Source organism: Acomys minous, assembly GCF_964271855.1.
Source record: "Acomys minous genome assembly, chromosome: 9".
Classification (NCBI taxonomy): domain Eukaryota; kingdom Metazoa; phylum Chordata; class Mammalia; order Rodentia; family Muridae; genus Acomys; species Acomys minous.
Window position 1 is genome coordinate 57647770 of NC_140490.1, and position 19905 is coordinate 57667674.

The 19905-nt window shown below is 42.9% G+C and overlaps 1 protein-coding gene across 9 annotated transcripts in view; it reads right to left on the bottom strand.

Annotated features, from left to right (window-relative positions):
- The window catches only part of FARS2 (phenylalanyl-tRNA synthetase 2, mitochondrial), a 402529-nt gene that overhangs the window by 115650 nt on the left and 266974 nt on the right, over positions 1–19905 (bottom strand). For all 9 annotated transcript variants that reach the window (XM_084795449.1, XM_084795446.1, XM_084795443.1 and 6 more), the window contains one exon: positions 7782–7933. In XM_084795449.1, the coding sequence (XP_084651575.1) occupies positions 7782–7933 (152 nt within the window). The remainder of the gene's footprint in view (positions 1–7781; positions 7934–19905) is intronic.

The following is a 19905-nucleotide window of genomic DNA, read 5'->3' on the forward strand; positions in this document are numbered from 1 at the left end:
CCTAACACCTGTGGATGTGAAGGTATAATGTGGTATGTGTGTGCGTGCGTGTGTGTGTGTGTGTGTGTGTGTGTTTGCTAGTGTGCACAGCAATACAACCCCTTAGACTGTTTCCTATCAGTAGACTGATCACTGACACATGCCATCAGGCCTGTACTCTGACTACAAGGGGACGGATCTTGCAGGAAGGCTATCCCCAGCCTCCGTTCCTCCATTCATATTCTCTCTACCCTCATCACTTGATGTCTCCAGAGTTCTTCTTCCTTTTGTTTTTTCTTAGCCAGACACTCACAGGCCCCTGGCTCTTCTCTGGAGTATGTTGCTCAGTACACTTTCTAATCCCACTTCTCTCAGGAGCTCTTGTGGCCACATCCCCAAATTCAGAAAGTCTGAAATACCCAGGGCACAGTTCCCTCTACTCTGTCTGTACCTCACCTTCAAACCCTGCTGTCTTAGTCCCGCCATCAGGCTTTTGGGGATACTTGTGCCCATCACCTCGGTGTCTTCCTTGAATGCCCACCTTTCCTGTGCACGTCATCTAAATATCCTTCCAGGCAGCTCTTCCACAGGGCAGGACCCTGTCTTAGCCCAGACTGTTGTGTCATTCAGACGGACAGATAGAAAGCAGATATTTGAGATTAGGTTGTTCCCTACTCCAAACTACTCCAGACTGTGTAAAATGTTGGTTTTTCAGGTTGTACCTTGTCCCCAAACTCCTTTTTACAAGCACTTTGTGAAAGAAGGATGCCTATGCACCTTGGTGGGCACACTACCACCACCACCACCTGTTTGGCACAGTATATGACTTACTTCTGGAACTAAAAAAGATTCTGTGAATTTTGATTCTGGGCACATACTGGAATATTAAAATCTCCATATATATATGGAGAGAATGAGAGAGTAATGGAGAGAGAGGAGAGACAGAGAGAGACAGAGAGAGAGAGAGAGAGAGAGAGAGAGAGAGAGAGAGAGAGAGAGAGAGCTGTGTGACATGATAAAAGTTAATATTAGAAATTAAGAAAGAAATAAAAAACATAAACAAAAAAGCTGTGTTCACCTTGATCAGATTATCAAAGCCTGGAATTATCAAAAAAGCACCTTACATTGTTATTAGGTACATTTTGACATGATGAAAAGATGCAAAAATGTTTTCCTATGTTTCTGGAAGTGTGCTCAAAACAATAACAAACCAGACAAACAGACACCTTGATGTTTCCCACTTTCAAGTCTTCTTTATAGGCAACATGGTCCCAAAAAGAAGGAAAGGCAATCCTTAAAAATGGCAAATAGAATTTGATCAACGATTTTCCACCAGATAAAGTTAGTTGGCAATTATGTAAGGGAATACACATCTTCTGCTGTGGTCTGAAGGTGCCCCCCCCCAATTCACTATTAGAAACTTATCCCTCAGTTCATAGTTGATGGCATCTGGTGGCAGGGCCTTTTGAAAGTGTAATGGCTAATTCTGGCTGGAAGAGGGGACCTCAGTTGAAAACTTGCCACCACCAGATAGGCTCCATGGGGGCATTTTCCTGCTAGTAATGGAGGAGGATCTAGCTCATTGTAGGTGATGCCCTCTGGACAGGTGGTCCTCAAGCCACAGAGCAGTATTCCTCCATGGCTGCTTTAAGTCCCTGCCTTGGATTCCCTTCACAAAAGCCTGTAGCCTGTAAGGCTAAAACAAACCCTCTTCTCTGCCAAGTTGTTTGAAACCTGTGTTTTATCAGCAACAAAAAAGCGAACTTGGCCAGGAAATCATGGTGATCAGGAAGGAGGAGTCCCACAGTGGACTATGGCTGTGAGGACCGCCAAGAGCCAGCATGCTCCTCTGTCTCTTGGTTATGCTACAGTGAGAAGGCCCTTGCCAGATGCTGGTGCTGTACTCTTGGAGTTCCCAGACTGTAGCTGTATAACAAGGAGATCCTGCTCACTGTACGTTAACTAGCTCTTGGCACCATTATAAACATCGAGAAGATGGAAGTGTGCTCCTTCTGTCTCAGTTTATTTTTGCTGCTATAACAAAATCACTTAGCCTGTGCAATTCATAAATAATAGAAAGTAGTTCCTCACAGTTCAGGCCAGTATGAGATGGTGGTGTCAGCAGATTTTGTGTTTGTCAGAGGATTCTGTTATGCACGCTCTCAGGACTGGAAGGACAAAAGGGTACTAGGACCAAGACTGTGTCCTAAATGAAGAACCAGAAGCACAGGACAGGCACTCTGAAACTTCCTCTAGGAAGGCAAGAGCCTCATCCATGAGTGTACAGCCTCATGACTCACACGTTTCTCTAAAGGGCCACCTCTCAGGACCATCGCAGTGGTGACTAAGCTTTGGAACAAGTTTTGGAAAGACAAAGGATTCCAAATATAGTGCCTGCTGTGCAGTAGTACTCAAGGAGCTCTCCCTAAAACAGCACCTGTGTGAGTCCAGAGTCTAAGACAGGAGTGAGCAGTGTAGAGCATCACAGAGTGCACATGAGCAGCCTGCACAGGAAAGGGAGGCAGTGCTTGTGTGTTAGTTTAGGAAAAACAAAACAAAAACCCAAACCTGTCCTGTCAGCCCTTCTTGAAGTTGTACTAGAGAGTACAAAACAGCAGGGCTGTTTGGTAAGTGGCCCCCAACTACCCCAGAACAGGATCCTGGACTAGTGATGGCCACTTGCAGACTGTGTAGAGTCCAAGAAGGCAGCCTGATCAAAGTACTCTGCCTTACACGTGGTGGTAGTGAACTTCAGCAGTTGAGCCACAAGGAATAATGGAGAGCATTGTCCAGGAAAAGCCAGGAGGGAGCCGGGTTAATGCGTATATGAAGTGGGAGAGCTGACCAGAGGCTTGTTGAGAGAAGGAAGAAAGGGACAGTTAGAGTACCCGGATGTGGAAGGTCTCTGGTCTTCAGATCTGCCTCAGTTCCTAAGGCCCTTGCAGTTACAACTTAGTATATCCTTAAATAATTCCCTCTGTCCAAGACAGCCAGGCTGCCACCCTGGAGAAGTACTTGTCCCAGTCAAGAGCCCTTAGGTAGCCTGTGGAAATGCTTGGGTATACCCTCTACGACAATGTGTAAGAGAAATGGTAGGTCACAAAGGGAAGAATTATCTCCAGTGACGCTCATCTTTAGTGACGCATGGAACACGATTTATCCCTGTAGCATCACAGCTCTGACTGACAAGCAAGTTTCAGAAGGCCCCACAATGGCCACATGAATAGATCAGCTTGCCTCTGTCTCCCAAATGCTGGAATTAAAGGTGTGCACCAGCACGCCCAGATGATATGCACTTCTTCAGAGCCAACCTTAATATGTAAACACACACACACACACACACACACACACACACACACACATACACACACACACACACACACACACACACACACACACACACACACTTTCAATTCTATAAAACTTCTGTGTTAAACTCAACCCAAGTCACGCTATGTGAGGTCATTTATTTTATAGTTTACCTCTATAAATTTGTAATAACCTTCTGCTATCTTCAAAGGGAGTGTGAGACTAGACACAATGGTCTGCTTTTCTGAGCTTCTCTTTACTCTTTCTCGGGCCTCAGGCTAGAAACATTTTGAACAATTGCATTGCATAAGAAAATAAACTCGGCACTATAGTTCTAAAAGTTGTATGAAATCAGACACTAAAGAAGATTGATACCTCTTGAGAGAGCTGAAGGTATACACAAGGTGACTTATGATCTGTCTTCATTAGACAGGACATTCCTACAGAGCAATGATGTACAGACAGCTGGACAGCGACCCTGGGGAGGAGTGGCCACTGTGGCATTTGTTGTCAAACTTCTGGACTACAGAGTCCCTTTAGTACATTAAGTGGCCCACAGAGGAGGTCACCCTCTGGAAGAAGGCTCTGAATGCCCAGCTAGAACTCAATGCCACTTCTTCCTAAGCCATGTATCTATCTTCCTGCAGGGGACAGACTGTTATCTATATGTGAACAAAATTCCTCTATTTGTCGAACATTATGAAATTAGCCCTATATTCAGTAAGTTATACTTCCTTGAGATGTGTTCTTATTCAAAATATAATACCCAATTTGTTCAACAACTTATTTATTTCAGAGAGGATCTTTGTGCTTCTCCCCATGTTGTTGTGTATCAGTTTTGGACATCAGGGAGAGACAGGTCCCGGCTCGTGTGTAGCCTCTTCACTTATGTCTGCAGAGAATCCTCACTGGGTGGGCACTGACAAGTGTGAGTCCAGACAGCCATTCACTCTCCACCCTGCCAGGGGCGTTCTGATGGAGAGAGGAGGGTACAGGATGCTCAGGAAGGGAAACCTCTCAGGTCAGGGCTGCAGAGTTACAGTGAGGTCTTAAGTCAGCAAACTGTAGGCTAGGGGCCAAATCAGACTTCCATGGTGCCCTAAGGCATGGCCAGGTCTCTGCTTGTACACTTTGTTTTGTCTGTAGCTGTTTTGCAGTGGCAGAGTCAGGTAGTTTGAGGATAAAATAAGACCCACAACGTAGAAACTTCAACAGTCTTGATCTTAGCTGGGCAGAGCATGATGACCTCTGTCCTCAAGACTCTTGAGAATTACCCCACAGTGAGCACTGTTAAGGGACAACTTTCCACAGACATGTTCCTCAGAGGTACAGGCTAGGCTTAACTTGGATGAGATGCCAAACATCTGTATTCAATAAGCTATTTCACTCTCATCTAAAGTTCTAGAGCTGAAGTGACATGCCCCAGTGCCAAGGCTTTGGGCTTCTATGGTGCTGCTTTCCTGACAGCTTCACACCTCGGTACTAAAGAGCTGCTACAGCACCAGCCATTGCATCTCTGCCAGGCATCTTATATAAAATTAGGTGGCAAGCAGCACATACAAGCTCCGAAAGTGGAAGTCAAGTAGAAAGCAAATAGGATGGAGTAAAGAAACACACCTACCTTCTTACCTCAAAAGGTCCCAACAAAATAGCTTTGGTTTTACCCCAGAGCTATGGCTTATTATCTGAAGTGCAAAGGAGCCATCAGCAAATGTGCATCCTGGGATAAACAAAAGTACATCTGTTTTGAACAAATGTAGAATTGGGGTGGGAGACGGGAATGGAAGATGAAGCTGGGCTGAGCCATATGGGAGGCTAAGATGGAGAAGATCCAAGATAAGTTTGTCTGGGTGAGAGTGAATTCAGGGCCAGTCTGAGCATTAGTGAGACCCTATCTAACATAAAAGCAAAAGTTTGTCTAGACACATAAATCAGTGGCGGAGTGACAAGAGCGAGGCCTTGTACTATACTCTTCAGTACTGTAAAAGGAGTTGGCTTTTGAGAGTAGAGAAAAAGAAACCCTTGCTGGTATAAAAACAAGTTACTGTGAAGGAGGACCTGAGCTTCTCCCCAGGCCAACTCCCAACCTCTGCGCCAAGTTGTGCATGCACTTGGTCTAGAAAACTCAACACATTCAAATATGAGTGACAAAAAGGCAGTCACATTTCTACCACATACTTATCAATTAAAAGAGTGAAGGAATCAATGAAGACAGTAGGAATGCTTACTAACAGGAAAGACTAAGAGGAAAGACTGCTGCCACCGGAGCACATATAGGTTCTGACTAAATATTCTGCAGTAAACTGTTAAAGCCAAGGGAAGCATTTTCTTTATGAAGGAAGATGATATGACAGAAATAGGGAGGAAATGGCAGGACCAGAGGAGCAGGATGTGACAAAGGGAAGACAGGCATGGCTGTGTGGATAGGGAGGATAGTCAGCAAAGATACTCCCAGGGTCTGAGACTACCACCGTAAGGAGGCCTACCTACCACTGGAAGGAGGCCTACCAAGTGAAGAGAAAACAAAGAGATTTGAAAGATGACAGAGAAGAATAATAGGAGCAGAGTCACATTAAAAAGTCCTCACAACAAACTTGAAAGATATAATTTAGGAAAACTTCCCTGAAATGAAAGAAGAGGCAACTCTCATGCTGAGAGATTACACACCAGGAAAAGCAGGTTACTACTGAGGCCTATCCTGATCAAGTGACCCAGCTTTTCAGAAAACAAAGCAACAACACAAAAATCTTCTAGAACAAAATCAAAAAGATCAAGTGTGGCCTTAAGATTTCTTTATACCAAATTAAACTCAAGAAGTAACACTACAGAATTCTCAATAAAAGAAAGGGCAGGTCAAGGATGTTATGTCTGACCCAAGTGACATTCATTCAGGTACAAACAGAGTGCCAGTTTTAAAAACACACAGGGTCATAAGATATGGCTTCCACAAGTCATTGAGCAAATCTTGCCCTTGACAATGAACTTTAGGATATCTAAATAATGGGAACAATGGAAGTGAGTACCAAATGCCTTCATCTAGGAAAGGAAGAGTTAAAAAAACAAAGCAAGAGGCAGTAGAGAGGGTGTGTCAGGAGGGTAGAGTGTGGACGTGCAAGGGCAACACTTAGGGTGTGATACAAGGGTGAAGACCAGGATGGAACGGCGAGGCGGTCAGGGCAGATCCATCCAGCCTCCCACATCTGGAAGTCAAGCAGGATGAGATCCATCCAGCCTCCCACATCTGGAAGTCAAGCAGGATGAGATCCATCCAGCCTCCCACATCTGGAAGTCAAGCAGGATGAGTCTGGAAGGGAGACATCTCTCCATTATCCTGCTCACGCAGCTCTGGAGCTTCCAACCACAGCCAGTGGAAAAGGCCTTGCACCCTCTGGGCCGGCCTGACCCTGTGGATACAACTCTGCTCAAGAGTCATCTCTTTCCATCTATTTCCCCCTAGAGCCTCCAGCTGCCTTCAGCATCTTGTGTGTCCTACCAACAGAGAATTCTATCTGATTTCTATTGTGTTTTACATAGCTTTTTCTTTTGATCTTTTATGACAGGGTCTCACTATTTAGCCCAAACTGGCCTTGAACTCAAAGGAATCCTTCTGCCTCAGTCTGTTTATGCCTGGCTTTCAAATCTGCTTCCAGGAATGTTCTTTTCCTATTCGTAGACTGCTCCACATACTTTTTGTTGAGTACTGTCTACGGTGCCTGAGATTATGTGTGGGGCCTCACACATGCTAGGCAAATGCTGAGTCACTGAGCTATAGCCTCAGTCTTTTTTTTTTTTTTTTTTTTTTTTGAAAACTTGGGACAAGATCTCATTAAGTTCCCAGCTTGTCCCTGAACTCACTCTATAGCTCAAACTGACCTTAACTTGCAATCCTCCTGCCTCCGTGTCTGGAACAGCTAGGATTACAGGCAGGTATCTGTAGGCCCTTGCTCATCATGTTTATCTGCTCACCTTCAATATCTTCAAAAGCTGACCCAAAGCCCAGCTGCCACCAACTCTGTGATTGATTGGTACGTTTTCCCTCATTAGACTGCACGTATGCACAGTTATTTATTTAATATGTGCCCCTCCCATAAGATGGCAAGCCTGAAGAAAGGCACTGTTGGGAGCACAGCAAGTATACAGACCTACAGTGGATCCTGTTGTGTGGAAAGTGTTCAACAAATGCACACTGAGGTTTGCGTCTCAGCCTTTCATCCCCGTCCTATGCACCTGGAGGGTGACAGGGCTAGAAATGAAGGACTTTCAAAATTCCTACTTCCTGTGCTTTTCTGACCAAGGCAGAAAAGGAGAAGAGTGCATGTTAGGAGATCTTCTGAGAGGATTGGTGCACGTTTTCATAACCCTCCCCTCAGTACAAGTTCAGAAGGCATCCTGTCTCGGCACATTGGGTTTCAGCAGAATTCCTTTGTAAGTCTCCAGGTCCCATTTGCAGTACAGAGATGGTAAGGGATAAAATTGGAAAGCGTTTCACTTACTTTGGATGTTCAAACTTGTCTATAAGATCAACCTTTTCCACCAGGTCTCCTCCAACTGTTCGGACGATATCATAGAAATCATTCTCCGTGTAATTCTCAGAGGGCAGCCAGAAGGAAATGTCGTTGAACACAGCAGGGTACTTGCTGAGAGGCTAGCATAGTGAGAGAAGAAAGGACACATGCTAGTTAGTTGCTGGGAATATATTTTTTCATGTAAGGTTTCAATTGGGCAATTAGGAAATACTTGTAAAACATTATTTTAGTGTTTGAATTTTAAGAAACAAATTATGAATTTAAAAGACAAATCAGTGCTCAAAAATAGGAAATTCTAGTTTGAATGCAACAGATTCTTATCACATGTATAACACTGTCATATATTTACTTTGTCGCTAATGGACAATTTACTAAAAAGTAATTTGAATATATCATTTTAGGTTTTTTTTCATTTGAATACCCCAGAAAAAAGTTCAAATCTAATTAATATGGGATTCATTAACTTCTTGTGGTATATACAGGAAGCCATTTTAATAGGGAAATAAGTAAGGACTTGTCAAAACTGAGATTTCAATTAGTAAAGCCATTCTTTGTTATAATTTCTAATTATTAAAACCAGGGACTTGGCTGATAAGCCATCATTTAGAGATTATTTTGTAATTATACTTTAGAGATATGATAAACACTAACGTGTCATTTCCTCCATGTTATTTCACTTATTCTTGGTTTAATAGCTTAGTTGTTCATCACTCTATCAAATATTTAAAATTAGCTATGTATGCTTCAAATATTCTGTATTTATATTCATGCCTATATGTATGTATATCTATATCTACATCCATATATCTATATCTATATCTCTAACTATCTATCTATCTATCTATCTATCTATCTATCTATCTATCGAGAGACAGAGACACAGAGACAGTCAGACACATAGGTTTTTTATAAGTAATGTCATGATGAGAAATGTTGCAGCACATAAGTAGAAAATCTTACAGAAATATCTGCTAAATCTGTACATTTTCTAGATAGGCAGATGTATAAATTGACTTATGCTAAATCTGGTATTACTATAAATCCTTTGGTGAATAACTGATTAGAAGAAATATAAAATTTCGAATGGTGCAATCTCTGAAGAACTAAAGACTCATACATAAGTGATTATTGAACTTGAAATATCAATAAGTTGTCAAACAAATGAGTCAGTTTAGAACACACATTTCAAACAAGTGTGACGAAGCTGTGGTGTGGCTGCTCTTTGCAGAGTTCCCTGGACCCTGAGAAGCATCCTGTGCTTTCTTTTCCCAGTGGGAGGTCAGGATGCTGTGGTCACAACCCCAGGATGACAGGAACAGATGGCACTTCTGTCACCATGCATAAGGCTTTCCCTTTTCACTGCAAGCCCTCTTCTCTCAAGAAACCCTGGAGTTTGTGGGAGATTAGAGACTGAGACTACCAAGGAGAACCATAAAATCTCTTCAACACATCCAACTTGAGTTCTGATAAGAGGCAAGGTCTGATAAGCCGTAACTCTGCTTTGTAAGTAAGGACAATTGCAGAGCCATGATTCCCAAGACCTGGGCCTTCAGTGCTTAACCACTGAAGTGGAGAGGGCCGCAGTGGTAGAGTCCTTGTCTAGTACGAACCAGGGCCTGGAGCCAGTTTTCGGCATAATAAATATAAAACACATCATTCGAGGTAGTTCCCAGGATTGAGTTCTAAATGTTAAAATGATTTCTAAAAGCTTCAACCTAGTTGCTGTGTTCGCCACATTTCAAAATATAACAGTAAGTTCAAAACCTTGGATTAAACAGATAATGTCTACTCATGATGGAAAACCCACACCAGCAATGATGGATCAAATGAAGTTCTTTTCCAAATCTCCTTACAACACAAAGTTAGATCGATGGTTCACAGTATGGTTTTATCATGCGTCCAGGCTAAAGGAACTACTTCCTGTATAAAAAGCATTTCATGAAACAGATAAGGAGTAAGCTCAACAGGCTTTATGAGGCTTTCAGACAAGACCAAAACTGTCCATCAACTTATGTTGCAGCCTACATGTCTTTACTGCATCAGTAAATACCTTTAGATGTATGTTACTATAAAGTTTAAAGATGGCCAAGAAAGGATTATTGTAAAATTACAGAGTGATTTCAAGCCAAAAGAAAGGATTATTCTAAAATTACAGAGTGATTTCAAAAGTAATTAACATACAAAGGAAAACAACACATTATTATTTCATAAATAGGAATTATTTGATAAATTCAGTTTTAATTCATTATAAAAGAAAACCATTTTAGCAAACTAGAACCAGAAGGCAACTTCCTTAACCGAAGTGGGTATCTTAAGAACCGGTAGCAACGCAGGGCATGGTGGCACACGCCTTTAATCCCCGCCAGAGGCAAACACAGAAGCAAAGGCAGGAGGATCGCTGTGAGTTTGAAGCCAGCCTGGTCTACAAAGTGAGTCTAGGACAGCCAAAGTTACACAGAGAAACCCTGTCTCGGAGGGGGAAAAAAGGTAGCAGACACCAGATTCAGCCCTGTAATTGTAGGAGCATCCCCAAAAATTAAGTATCAGAATGAGGTAGCCACTCTGTCCACTGCCCTGTCAACTTCAGATCACACAAAAGCAGGAAAGAATTAGAATGAGCTGAGGGAATGGCTCAGTGGTTAGAGTTCTTCCAGGACAAGCATGAGGAACAGGGTTTGGATCCACACAGAGTCGGATCACACAGAAACACTGGAGGTGGAAGTGGGAGGTGGGTGCCAGTTTGTAATTTAGTCCATAAGACTAGCCATGTCAGAGAGCTCTAGATTTAATGCTGAGGCCCTGACTCAATGAACAAGATGGAAAAGCGATGAAGGATGACTCCAGATATCAACCCCAGGCCTCCACATGCAAAGACACACACACACACACACACACACACACACACACACACACACACACACACCATAAACACACCACATACACACACCACAAACACATCATACTACCCACACACTCACATACACACACATCCCAGATATACCACATATGCCCACACACCACACACAAACACACCACACACACACACACACAAACCACATACATACCACACACACCACACACATACACTCACATACAACACATACACACACCATACACACACACCACACACTCATACGCATGGCACACAGACTCATATATACCACACACACACACACACACACACACATACACACACACACACACCACATACACTCACATATACCACATATACGTGCGTGTGCACGCGCGCGCGCACACACACACACACACACATAAAAATGAAATCAAAGAGTATAAAAAATAATTTAAATCTATGGATTGATTTTCCAAGAGGCAAAACTTTGAGACCTGGAGTTAGCCTTTTACACAGTGACTTAAAGACTCACACAGCCATATTAAACATTCATGACACACACTTGCTCATCCTTACATGATGGCTGCTGCTACCAAAGGGCGTGGGAAAATTCTTATTTTATTAGACAGCATTCATCTTAGAGATCTCTAAACCTTTAAACTCCACCCTTTAGTAAACCTGTCTCTGGCGATATTGACACTTAGCATGTCTGAGAATGCAGTTGATCCATGCATGGTACAGGGTAGGGGGGTCATGGTCTTGTGCACTTCACTGCCCCAGGCCTACCCTAGACCTCCTGACTGTTTAGTGTACCTCTTGAGTTCCTTTCTCACTCTATTCTCTACGATAGCATGTTTTAGCCCCCTGTTCAGTCTAGCACCCTCTGAAAAATGCCCAGTGAACTCTAATTGAACCCACTGTGCTACAGGGTGCATGTCCATGTCCCAAGTTTCCCAATGCAGTCTGGACTCTTGATGTAGAAATCTCCCTGCTACATGAGCTTGGCTTCTAAAGAGGATGCAAAGCATTAGAACATGCTGCTTTCTTACCAACTTCAGCCCCAAGTCCATTAACCTTACCCCATTGCTTCTCTTATCAAAGGCTGACTCATCTAGGGGTGCCATCCTCAAACTTGGAGGACTCAAGAGTTCAATTTCAAGACACAAGGTATTAAATTGCTCAGAAATGAAAATGTGGAGTTGTTTTTTTTTAATCTCAATTAATCTCAATCTCCCCCACCCCCTATAGAGTTTAATCCGTAGCTAGGTAGCAGAAAGCTTGAGAACCATATGCTAGCTTCTCAGCCCCGAGTGCAGGCATGCTCCAAGCCTGGCTTGATTTCTCTTATGTTCTAGTTTCATTGATTTCCATCTGTTTTTCTATAAGAAGGATTAATTCATGTGTCTGAAGGCTTTCTTACCCTTAAATAAGAACATGTCTCTCTAAATACTGCTTTAGATATACTGAACAGATTAATATGGTATTTTTGTTGTTCCATTTGAAATATTTGTATTTTATATCACTATTTTTACTTTACTTGGCAAAAAAACTTTAGTTTTCAAATACATGCATTTAAATATCTGTATCTATTATAAATATATTTATATAAATATAGGTATAGACATATTCTGTGTTGGGGCTAAAATTCCAGCTATCATTAAACTATACCCCATTGCTATTTTCAAATTTAATTGCATTGACATTGCAAAATAGATAATTATTTCTAGTTTTGCTGAAACCTGTTCTGCAACACAGAACATGGTTAAGTCTGCACATGTTTTCAGTGTGGCTGCAGAATGGACCAGCTTCATTTTGGCACAGAGTTCTGCGCATGTGCGCGCGCGCACACACACACACACACACACACACACACACACACACACACGCGGGGGCGGGGCGGGAGGGAGAGGGAGGGAGTGCATACAAGAGAGCTCCTCCTTTTCACTGCACTGTTCAAATCTACATCCCTTTCATATTTTATATGCTAGATTTTTTATTACCTATCAATTTCTAATAACAGATAATAAAATTACTCCCTGTTGTCACTTCATAAACTTCTCATGGTAACTCTATCAGGTTAACTTCCTTTTTTAAACTCTATATTGTTAGGCACATAATAGCTTTTTATATCTTCAGTAGTTGATAGGGCTTGCTGCTTTTTCAGCACATCTAGGTAATTTCCGAGTACTTACATTAAGTGGCTCACAATAATCTGTATTTTCATGTCCAGCAATCTAATACCCTCTTTCTGGCCTTGAAAGATGCCTGCACACACGTGTACATAGCTACACATAGACATGTACACATGAATAATTAAAACTATAATTAAAATTAACTTGAGTTAAATAACTCGCTTTGTGTGTGTTTCTTAAAAAGATAAAACTCAACGCAACTGCTATAAAGAACATAGTGTTGGAGAGGGGTTGTTGAGGAAAATGAGTGTTTTCTTATTTAGGAACTGAGCAGAGACACTAAATAACTATACTTTAAATATCTAAAGACATTTTATGAGTTCTTTGGGACTTTCATGCATGTGTACTACTTTGATCATATCACCCCTCCCCCCGGTTTGTGCTACCCATGGGTATAGGGCCATGCACTAGAATACGGCCAGCCTACAGGGGCAGGTCCTCAAACAAAGTTGACGTTCCCTCCCCTAGAAGCTATCAGCTGTGCATGGCTCCTCAGTTGGGGTGGGGGTGAGGGACAATAGTCATGAACTCCTTTACCCCCATGCCAGAATATTGCCTGGCCTGGCCTGGCTTTTCACAGGCAGCAGCTGTAAGGCAGTAAGACATCATGGTAGAGGCTGGAGAACAGAGAGAAACAAGAAGGGATGGAGTTCCAGTATCTCTTTCAAGGACACTTTCCCAACGACCTAACTTCCTCTCACTAGGTCCAACCTCCTACATCTTATGTCCCGGTAGCATCACAGGCTGGGGCCACAGTAGTGCCACCTGGGCCTTTGGACTGTTATCATATAACACCTGGATTTCTCTTTTGCTCTCTGATGTATATCCTTGAATAGTTTTTTTTCTAATAAAAGTCTGCGTCAGGCAAACCATCCCAGTATTTCCACATCTGAAGTACCCCCTCCCCCTTTTAAATAACTTGGCAGTGCACAAAATTGTGGGCTTGTGGTTGTTTCACCTTAGCACTTTGAAAGCATTTCCTGGTACCTATTAGTAATGATGACAAGTCTGCTGTCAGTTGGTGCCATTCCTTCTCAGGTAATGCGTCTCTTCCTCCTGACAGTTTGGAAGGCTGTCTTCATCCCTGAGGCTCTGCAGGCTGACTCTGATGAGGTCGAGTATGCATTTATCTTTATTTATTCTGCTCAGTTTGCAGAGTGTGCTCTCAATCAGAAAGCTTGGGTCTTGTTCTAATTCTGAAAAATTCCAGCCACTGGTGCTCAGTCATTGCTTGCACTGTTTTCTGGAACGGCAGCATCAGGACCTTCTGTGGGCACTTTTGAGTCTGTCTTTCATTTCTGTTAAGTGACCTTCTAAGGTTTTTATCTGTGAGTCTGCATTACAGGTGACTTTTTCAATAGTGTAGCTCCTTCTCCCTTAACAGAGGAGACTCACAGCACCTGTTTACGTTCCCTCTTTGCTTCTATGAGTCTATGGCTTGTTTCCAAGATTGCAATTTCTTTCTTCTCACTACTATTCACCCTTCATTCCTGCTGTTTTTTCTGTCTTACAGTTATTTTTCCTCCATCATTCCTTCTTTTGAAGATATGAGGCAGTTGTTTTAAATACTGCTTTTGATTTGACTTCGATTAAAAACCTGCCTGTTGATTTACAAGGCTGATGGCTACTGTAGGGCATCCTGAGAAATGTGTGTGTGTGTGTGTGTGTGTGTGTGTGTGTGTGTGTGTGTATGTGTGTGTGTGGCTCTTCCTGACTCAGTGACAGCTCTGAATGTTCTGCTAGGGTTTTGTGGTTCCTCCACTTGCAGCTCCAGCCTAGTAATGGAGATGGCTACGGTGGTCTGTGTCTCTGTCCAACGGTCCTTGCTGCTAAAGCTGCGCCGCTCACATCATTCCTGTTAGAGCAACCTTGTATCCGCTCAGCTCTGTTACTGGAATGAAGACTCCACACAAGCTAGAGGCCACAGCTGAGAGGAGTGCTGGACCTCCCTCCCATTCTGACAGTGTGCAGCCTCTGAACAGGAGGGCACTCTCAGCTCGTCCAGTCCTGATGCACCTTAAGGCAGAGGCATCGTGTCTGCTGTGATAACTTTGGAGCACACAGCAATTCCAGCCTCATGCTCTATGCTTGGTGTTTGAGTTTGTCACTTGCCCACAGCAATATGTAGTTTTTAAAGTAGGGCACGGGGATAATGATTAGACTTTTTAAAGTTTCTCCTCTTAGATTTTAATCAGTTCTGTGTGTTTGGAGCAGGCATAGAAATACAGCTCGTGAAGAGGCATCAATTGGACGACTCCTTTATGTAACAGTCAAGTAAGAGGGCACAGAGCTCTGAAAATATGAGATTCAAGTCTTGATTCCTTAAAGATCTTATATTCACAAATGTGACCATTTATAACACACTTCTAAGACTAACAAGCCCAGTGGTTTTTACAGCTTGAAATAAGAACTCAGTCGACGTGTGTGATGGTTGCTCTGTAAACTTGACACGAACCTCGAGTTATGTGAGAGGAGGGAATCTTTTTTGGGAAAGTGTCTCCATATGATTGGCCAGTAGGCAAGTCTATGGGGCAATGTCTTGATGAGTGGTCTGTGGGGCAAGGCCCAGCCCACTGTGGGAGGTGCCCACTGGGCAGATGGTCTGGGGTTGTATACAGAAGCAAACCAATAAGCAGTATTCCTCCATCGCTTCTGCTTGAGTTCCTGCCAGGCTTCCCTCAGCAATGGGCTGTTAACTAAAGCTGTAAAATGAAATAAACCCTTTCCTCCCCAAGCTACTTTTGGTCATGTGTTTTATTACAGTGAGAGAAACGCTCGCCAATGTGCAATAGCCATGACTGAGGCATATAGTTCAGATATGATATAGATTTCTGGGATGATTATACTAAGGGAGTAAAAAACTTAAACTTGTACTTTGTTAATAAATCATATTTAATGGATTTCTGTATCTACAATAGAAAGAATATAAATATAAATAATGATGATGAACATATATATTAAAGCTTTATTACTCTCTTACAGTAGCTATCAGCTATACTTAACTTTGAAGTCCTCCTTTTGGGTACAGGATGCTCAGTGGATAGGAGTACTGGCTACACAAACAATGGAACCTGAGTTTGAATATACAGCATCTGAATAAAAACCGTCTATATTAGTCAAGGTTCTCTAAAGACATATACTGGTAGAATGGAAAACAAAAACAAAAAATACAGGGGCATTATTAGATTGGCTGAATGCAGTATGACTGGTGTATGTATAAAAAGAGAAAAAAATCCTTATTTTAGATGAAGGTATACATGCAAGAAGGACTACACAAAATGATACTGTTAGTGACTGGGACCATGTGTCTGCAAGCAAGAGAACGCCACAGATGGTCAGAGAACCACCGGAAGACAGAAGAGAGCCCTGTAGTGGACCATCAGAGCGTGTCACCCCAGTGGCTGTAGACTTCTAGCCTCCCCAACTCACAATCAAGTTCTGATGTTTAGACTGCCCTATCTAGTTGCTGGTTATACTACAACTATGACAGTGTCTGTCAGCTTGATCTGATCTCCGTTCACCTGAGAGAGTGGCCGCTTGGTTAGGTTAGTTGAGGTGGGGAGACCTACCCACTCTGGGTGGGTCCATTACCAGGGATGGAATCCTAAACTGTGTAAAAATAAAGTGAGGTGAGCACAGGCATTCATCGTTCTGCTTCCTGACTGTGGGTGCAATGTGACCAGCACCTACCTCAAGCTCTGGGAACCAGGGCTAATCTACCATGTTGGAATTTCAAATTGTGAACAAAAATAAACACTGTCTTCCTTAAGTTGCTTTTGTCAGGGTATTTTAATCACAGCACCAGGAAGAATAACTATGACACACCATTAATTCCACTTGGTTTTGCCATGGTCCCTTTCGGAGGGAGTGACAGCTACAGTTTGTCTTTCTCTGTGTCTGGGTAAATGAACACCATCCAAGACTCCAGGGGGCTGGCTGGGTCCTTTCATGCCAAACCAAGACCATTCCACAGTGGTGCAGATAACACAGGTGACATTCATGAGCACAGATGCAATAGCTTTTTGGCTAAAATGTAGATTTGGGAAGCTCAATGGTCACATAAGTTTAATAGATGTACATGGCCAGTTATGAATGTTAAGTTTGTCAAAGAGAATGGGATAAAAGGTCTAAAGGTGGAATTCTGTTTACTTCCACTCTTGTATATTGCCGGGCACCTGCTCCAGCCTCATCTGCCCTACATCTAAAACACAAAGGTCTCCAGACTCTCCTTAGGTTACCATCCTAAAAGGCTTTCATTTTTTTCTACAATAAAATCACCGTCTCTAGCTTCTATGAACATGTCATAGAATATAAATATGCTGCAACCCACACCCTGGATTAAGCATAAACCACACCCAAGCACTCACTTTCACAGAGATATCCTTTAGTAAGTGGGGAAGAAAAGTAAAGTGGCTAATTTCTGACTCAGGCAGAAAGCAGCAGTAAATGTCCTTGCAGGTGTGATTTCTAAAAGGGGAGAAAGGAGGAGGTCTGTGTAAGAACAGGCTAGGATGTGGTGGTATGTTCTGACTGCGCATGTTGTTAATTATGTGAACCAAAAGGCGGCTTTGATTTCTGGGCTTCAATTCTTTGATAGATGGATCTAGTGATCAGCCTTAGGAACGAGTGTGACATAAGAAAGTGTTCACATAAGGAAATAGGCCTTGGTAGCTAGTTTACAAGGGAGGGGCAAGGGAAGGGCAATATTTGCAGATGTCACATTTGCCATGCCCTTTCATAAATTCTCAAGGAAGACCACCCTGAAAGGCTGGCTGGTACCACGGCTGGCATGGTGCATCCTTATTCAGTAGCTTGTTTCTACATGGAAACCATCCTCTTATCTTATACCCTTCTCTTTCTTTAGTGTTCCTGAGACAGGATGACAGAGCAGCACCATCCACTATGCAGTTTTAGCAGCTCTAGTCAATCATCATTACGTGCATCTCCAGATTTTCTTCCATTTAGGCTGAGTTATGATGCTTGCTTTGGGGTTGGGGGATGGGAATTAACTTTGACCAGTAGTCCAACAAGGGTCTTCTTGACATAACAAGTTCTTCAGCTATCAAGATGACTTTCAGTTAGGTGTTAATTTTGCCTAAGTTGACCCCTGGAATTCTAATGTGATTATATTTGTAACTACCTTAAGCATCCCTAGGGTGTTGTGTGTCACAAGGGCACTTTATGTGCACTATCTTATTAATGCACAGTGCAGTCCTACAACACAGCCACTATAGCTGTTCCCACAGTGTTCCTGAGGGACCTGAATCATAGAGACTTAACTAGTTTCCTAAGATCAAACAGCCAGGAAGTGCAGATTGAAGGTCAAATGCATATCTTCCAGATCTAGGCTGACCACTAGTGCCTAGTAGTTGTAGGGCCTCTCATTTAAAACTGAGGATTCTGTTTGAGTTGTAGCTGTTGAAACTAAAACACCACAGCCTGATGGCCTAAATAACGAACACTTCATAGGTCTGGAAGCACATTGAGAAGATGGAAAGCACCTCCTCCCTCACCTCAGCCCCCTTTATATGTGTGTGTGTGTGTGTGTGTGTGTGTGTGTGTGTGTGTGTGTGTGTGTGAGAGAGAGAGAGAGAGAGAGAGAGAGAGAGAGAGAGAGAGAGAGAGAGAGAGAGAGAGACAGAGACAGAGACAGAGATAGAGACAGAGACAGAGACAGAGACACACAGAGAGAGAGAGACAGACAGACAGAGACAGAGACAGACAGACAGACAGACAGACAGACAGACAGACAGACAGAGACAGAGACAGAGAAACAGAGACAGAGATTGAGAGAATATATACCACATTTGGAGGCCAGGGCTACCATTCTCTACCCCACTGTTTTTTGGGGTTTTGTTTTCTTTTTTCTTTTTTCTTTTAAAATTTAATTTTATTAATTTATTCAGATTACAACTCAATTGTTATCCCATCACTTGTATCCTCCTGTTTCTCCCTCCCTCCGGCTTTTACCCTTCCCCTAGGTCTAAGCCCAAGAGGGACCTCCTCCCCTACTATATGGTCACAGGCTATCAAGTCTCATCTTGGTAGCCTGCTTATTCTTTCTTTGAGTGCCATCAGGCCTCCCCACCAAGGGGTGGTGGTCAAATATGGGGCACTAGAGTTCATGTCAGAGTCAGTCCCGGCTCTCCACATAACTGTGGAGAATGTCCTGTCCATTGGGTAGATCAGAGTAGGGGTATGTTTACTACTTGTACTATCCTTGGTTAGTGCAATAGTTTGAGCAGCCCCCCCCCAGGCCCCAACCCACCCATCATGATGTTCTTGTAGGTTTCTAGGACCCTCTGGGTCCTTCTATTTCTCCATCTCCTATAGTTCTCTTACCTAGAGTCTCAGTAGGATGTCCTCACATCTATACTAATCTCCTGGTAAGTGAAGACTTTTGTGGGACATGCCTTTTGGGCTAGTGCCCAATTATAAGTGAGTATATACCATGTGAGTCTTTCTACTTCTGGGTTAACTCACTCAGTATGATCTTTTCTAGTTCTATCCATTTGTTCATAAGTTTCAAGACTTCCTCATTTTTAATACCTGAGTAGTATTCCATAGTGTAATTGTACCAGAGTTTCTTTATCCATTCTTCAACTGTGGGACATTTAGGCTGTTTCCAGGTTCTGGCTATTATGAATAAGGCTGCTATGAACATAAAATATCCAAGAACTCTAATTGCTTTGTTTTCTCAAGCAGGGTTTCTCGGTATAGCCCAGGCTGTCCTGGAACTCACTTTGTAGACCAGGTTCACTTCGAACTCAAGAGAACCTATGCCACCCCACTGTTTTGAGACAAGGTTGTTTACTGAACCTACATCTAGGCTGGTGGCCATCAGATCCAAGTGATCCTCCCATCTCTCCACCCAACCCTAACAGTCCTGAGGATACAGTGTGTTTGCTCACAACAGGATTTTACATGGGTACCAGGATTCTAACTGAGATCCACATGGCTCTCTTTTTACTCACTGAGCCACATCAAAAGGCCACCTATTCCCATTTCTGAGGGCTCCACCCTCTTGCCCTAACCACTTCCCTAA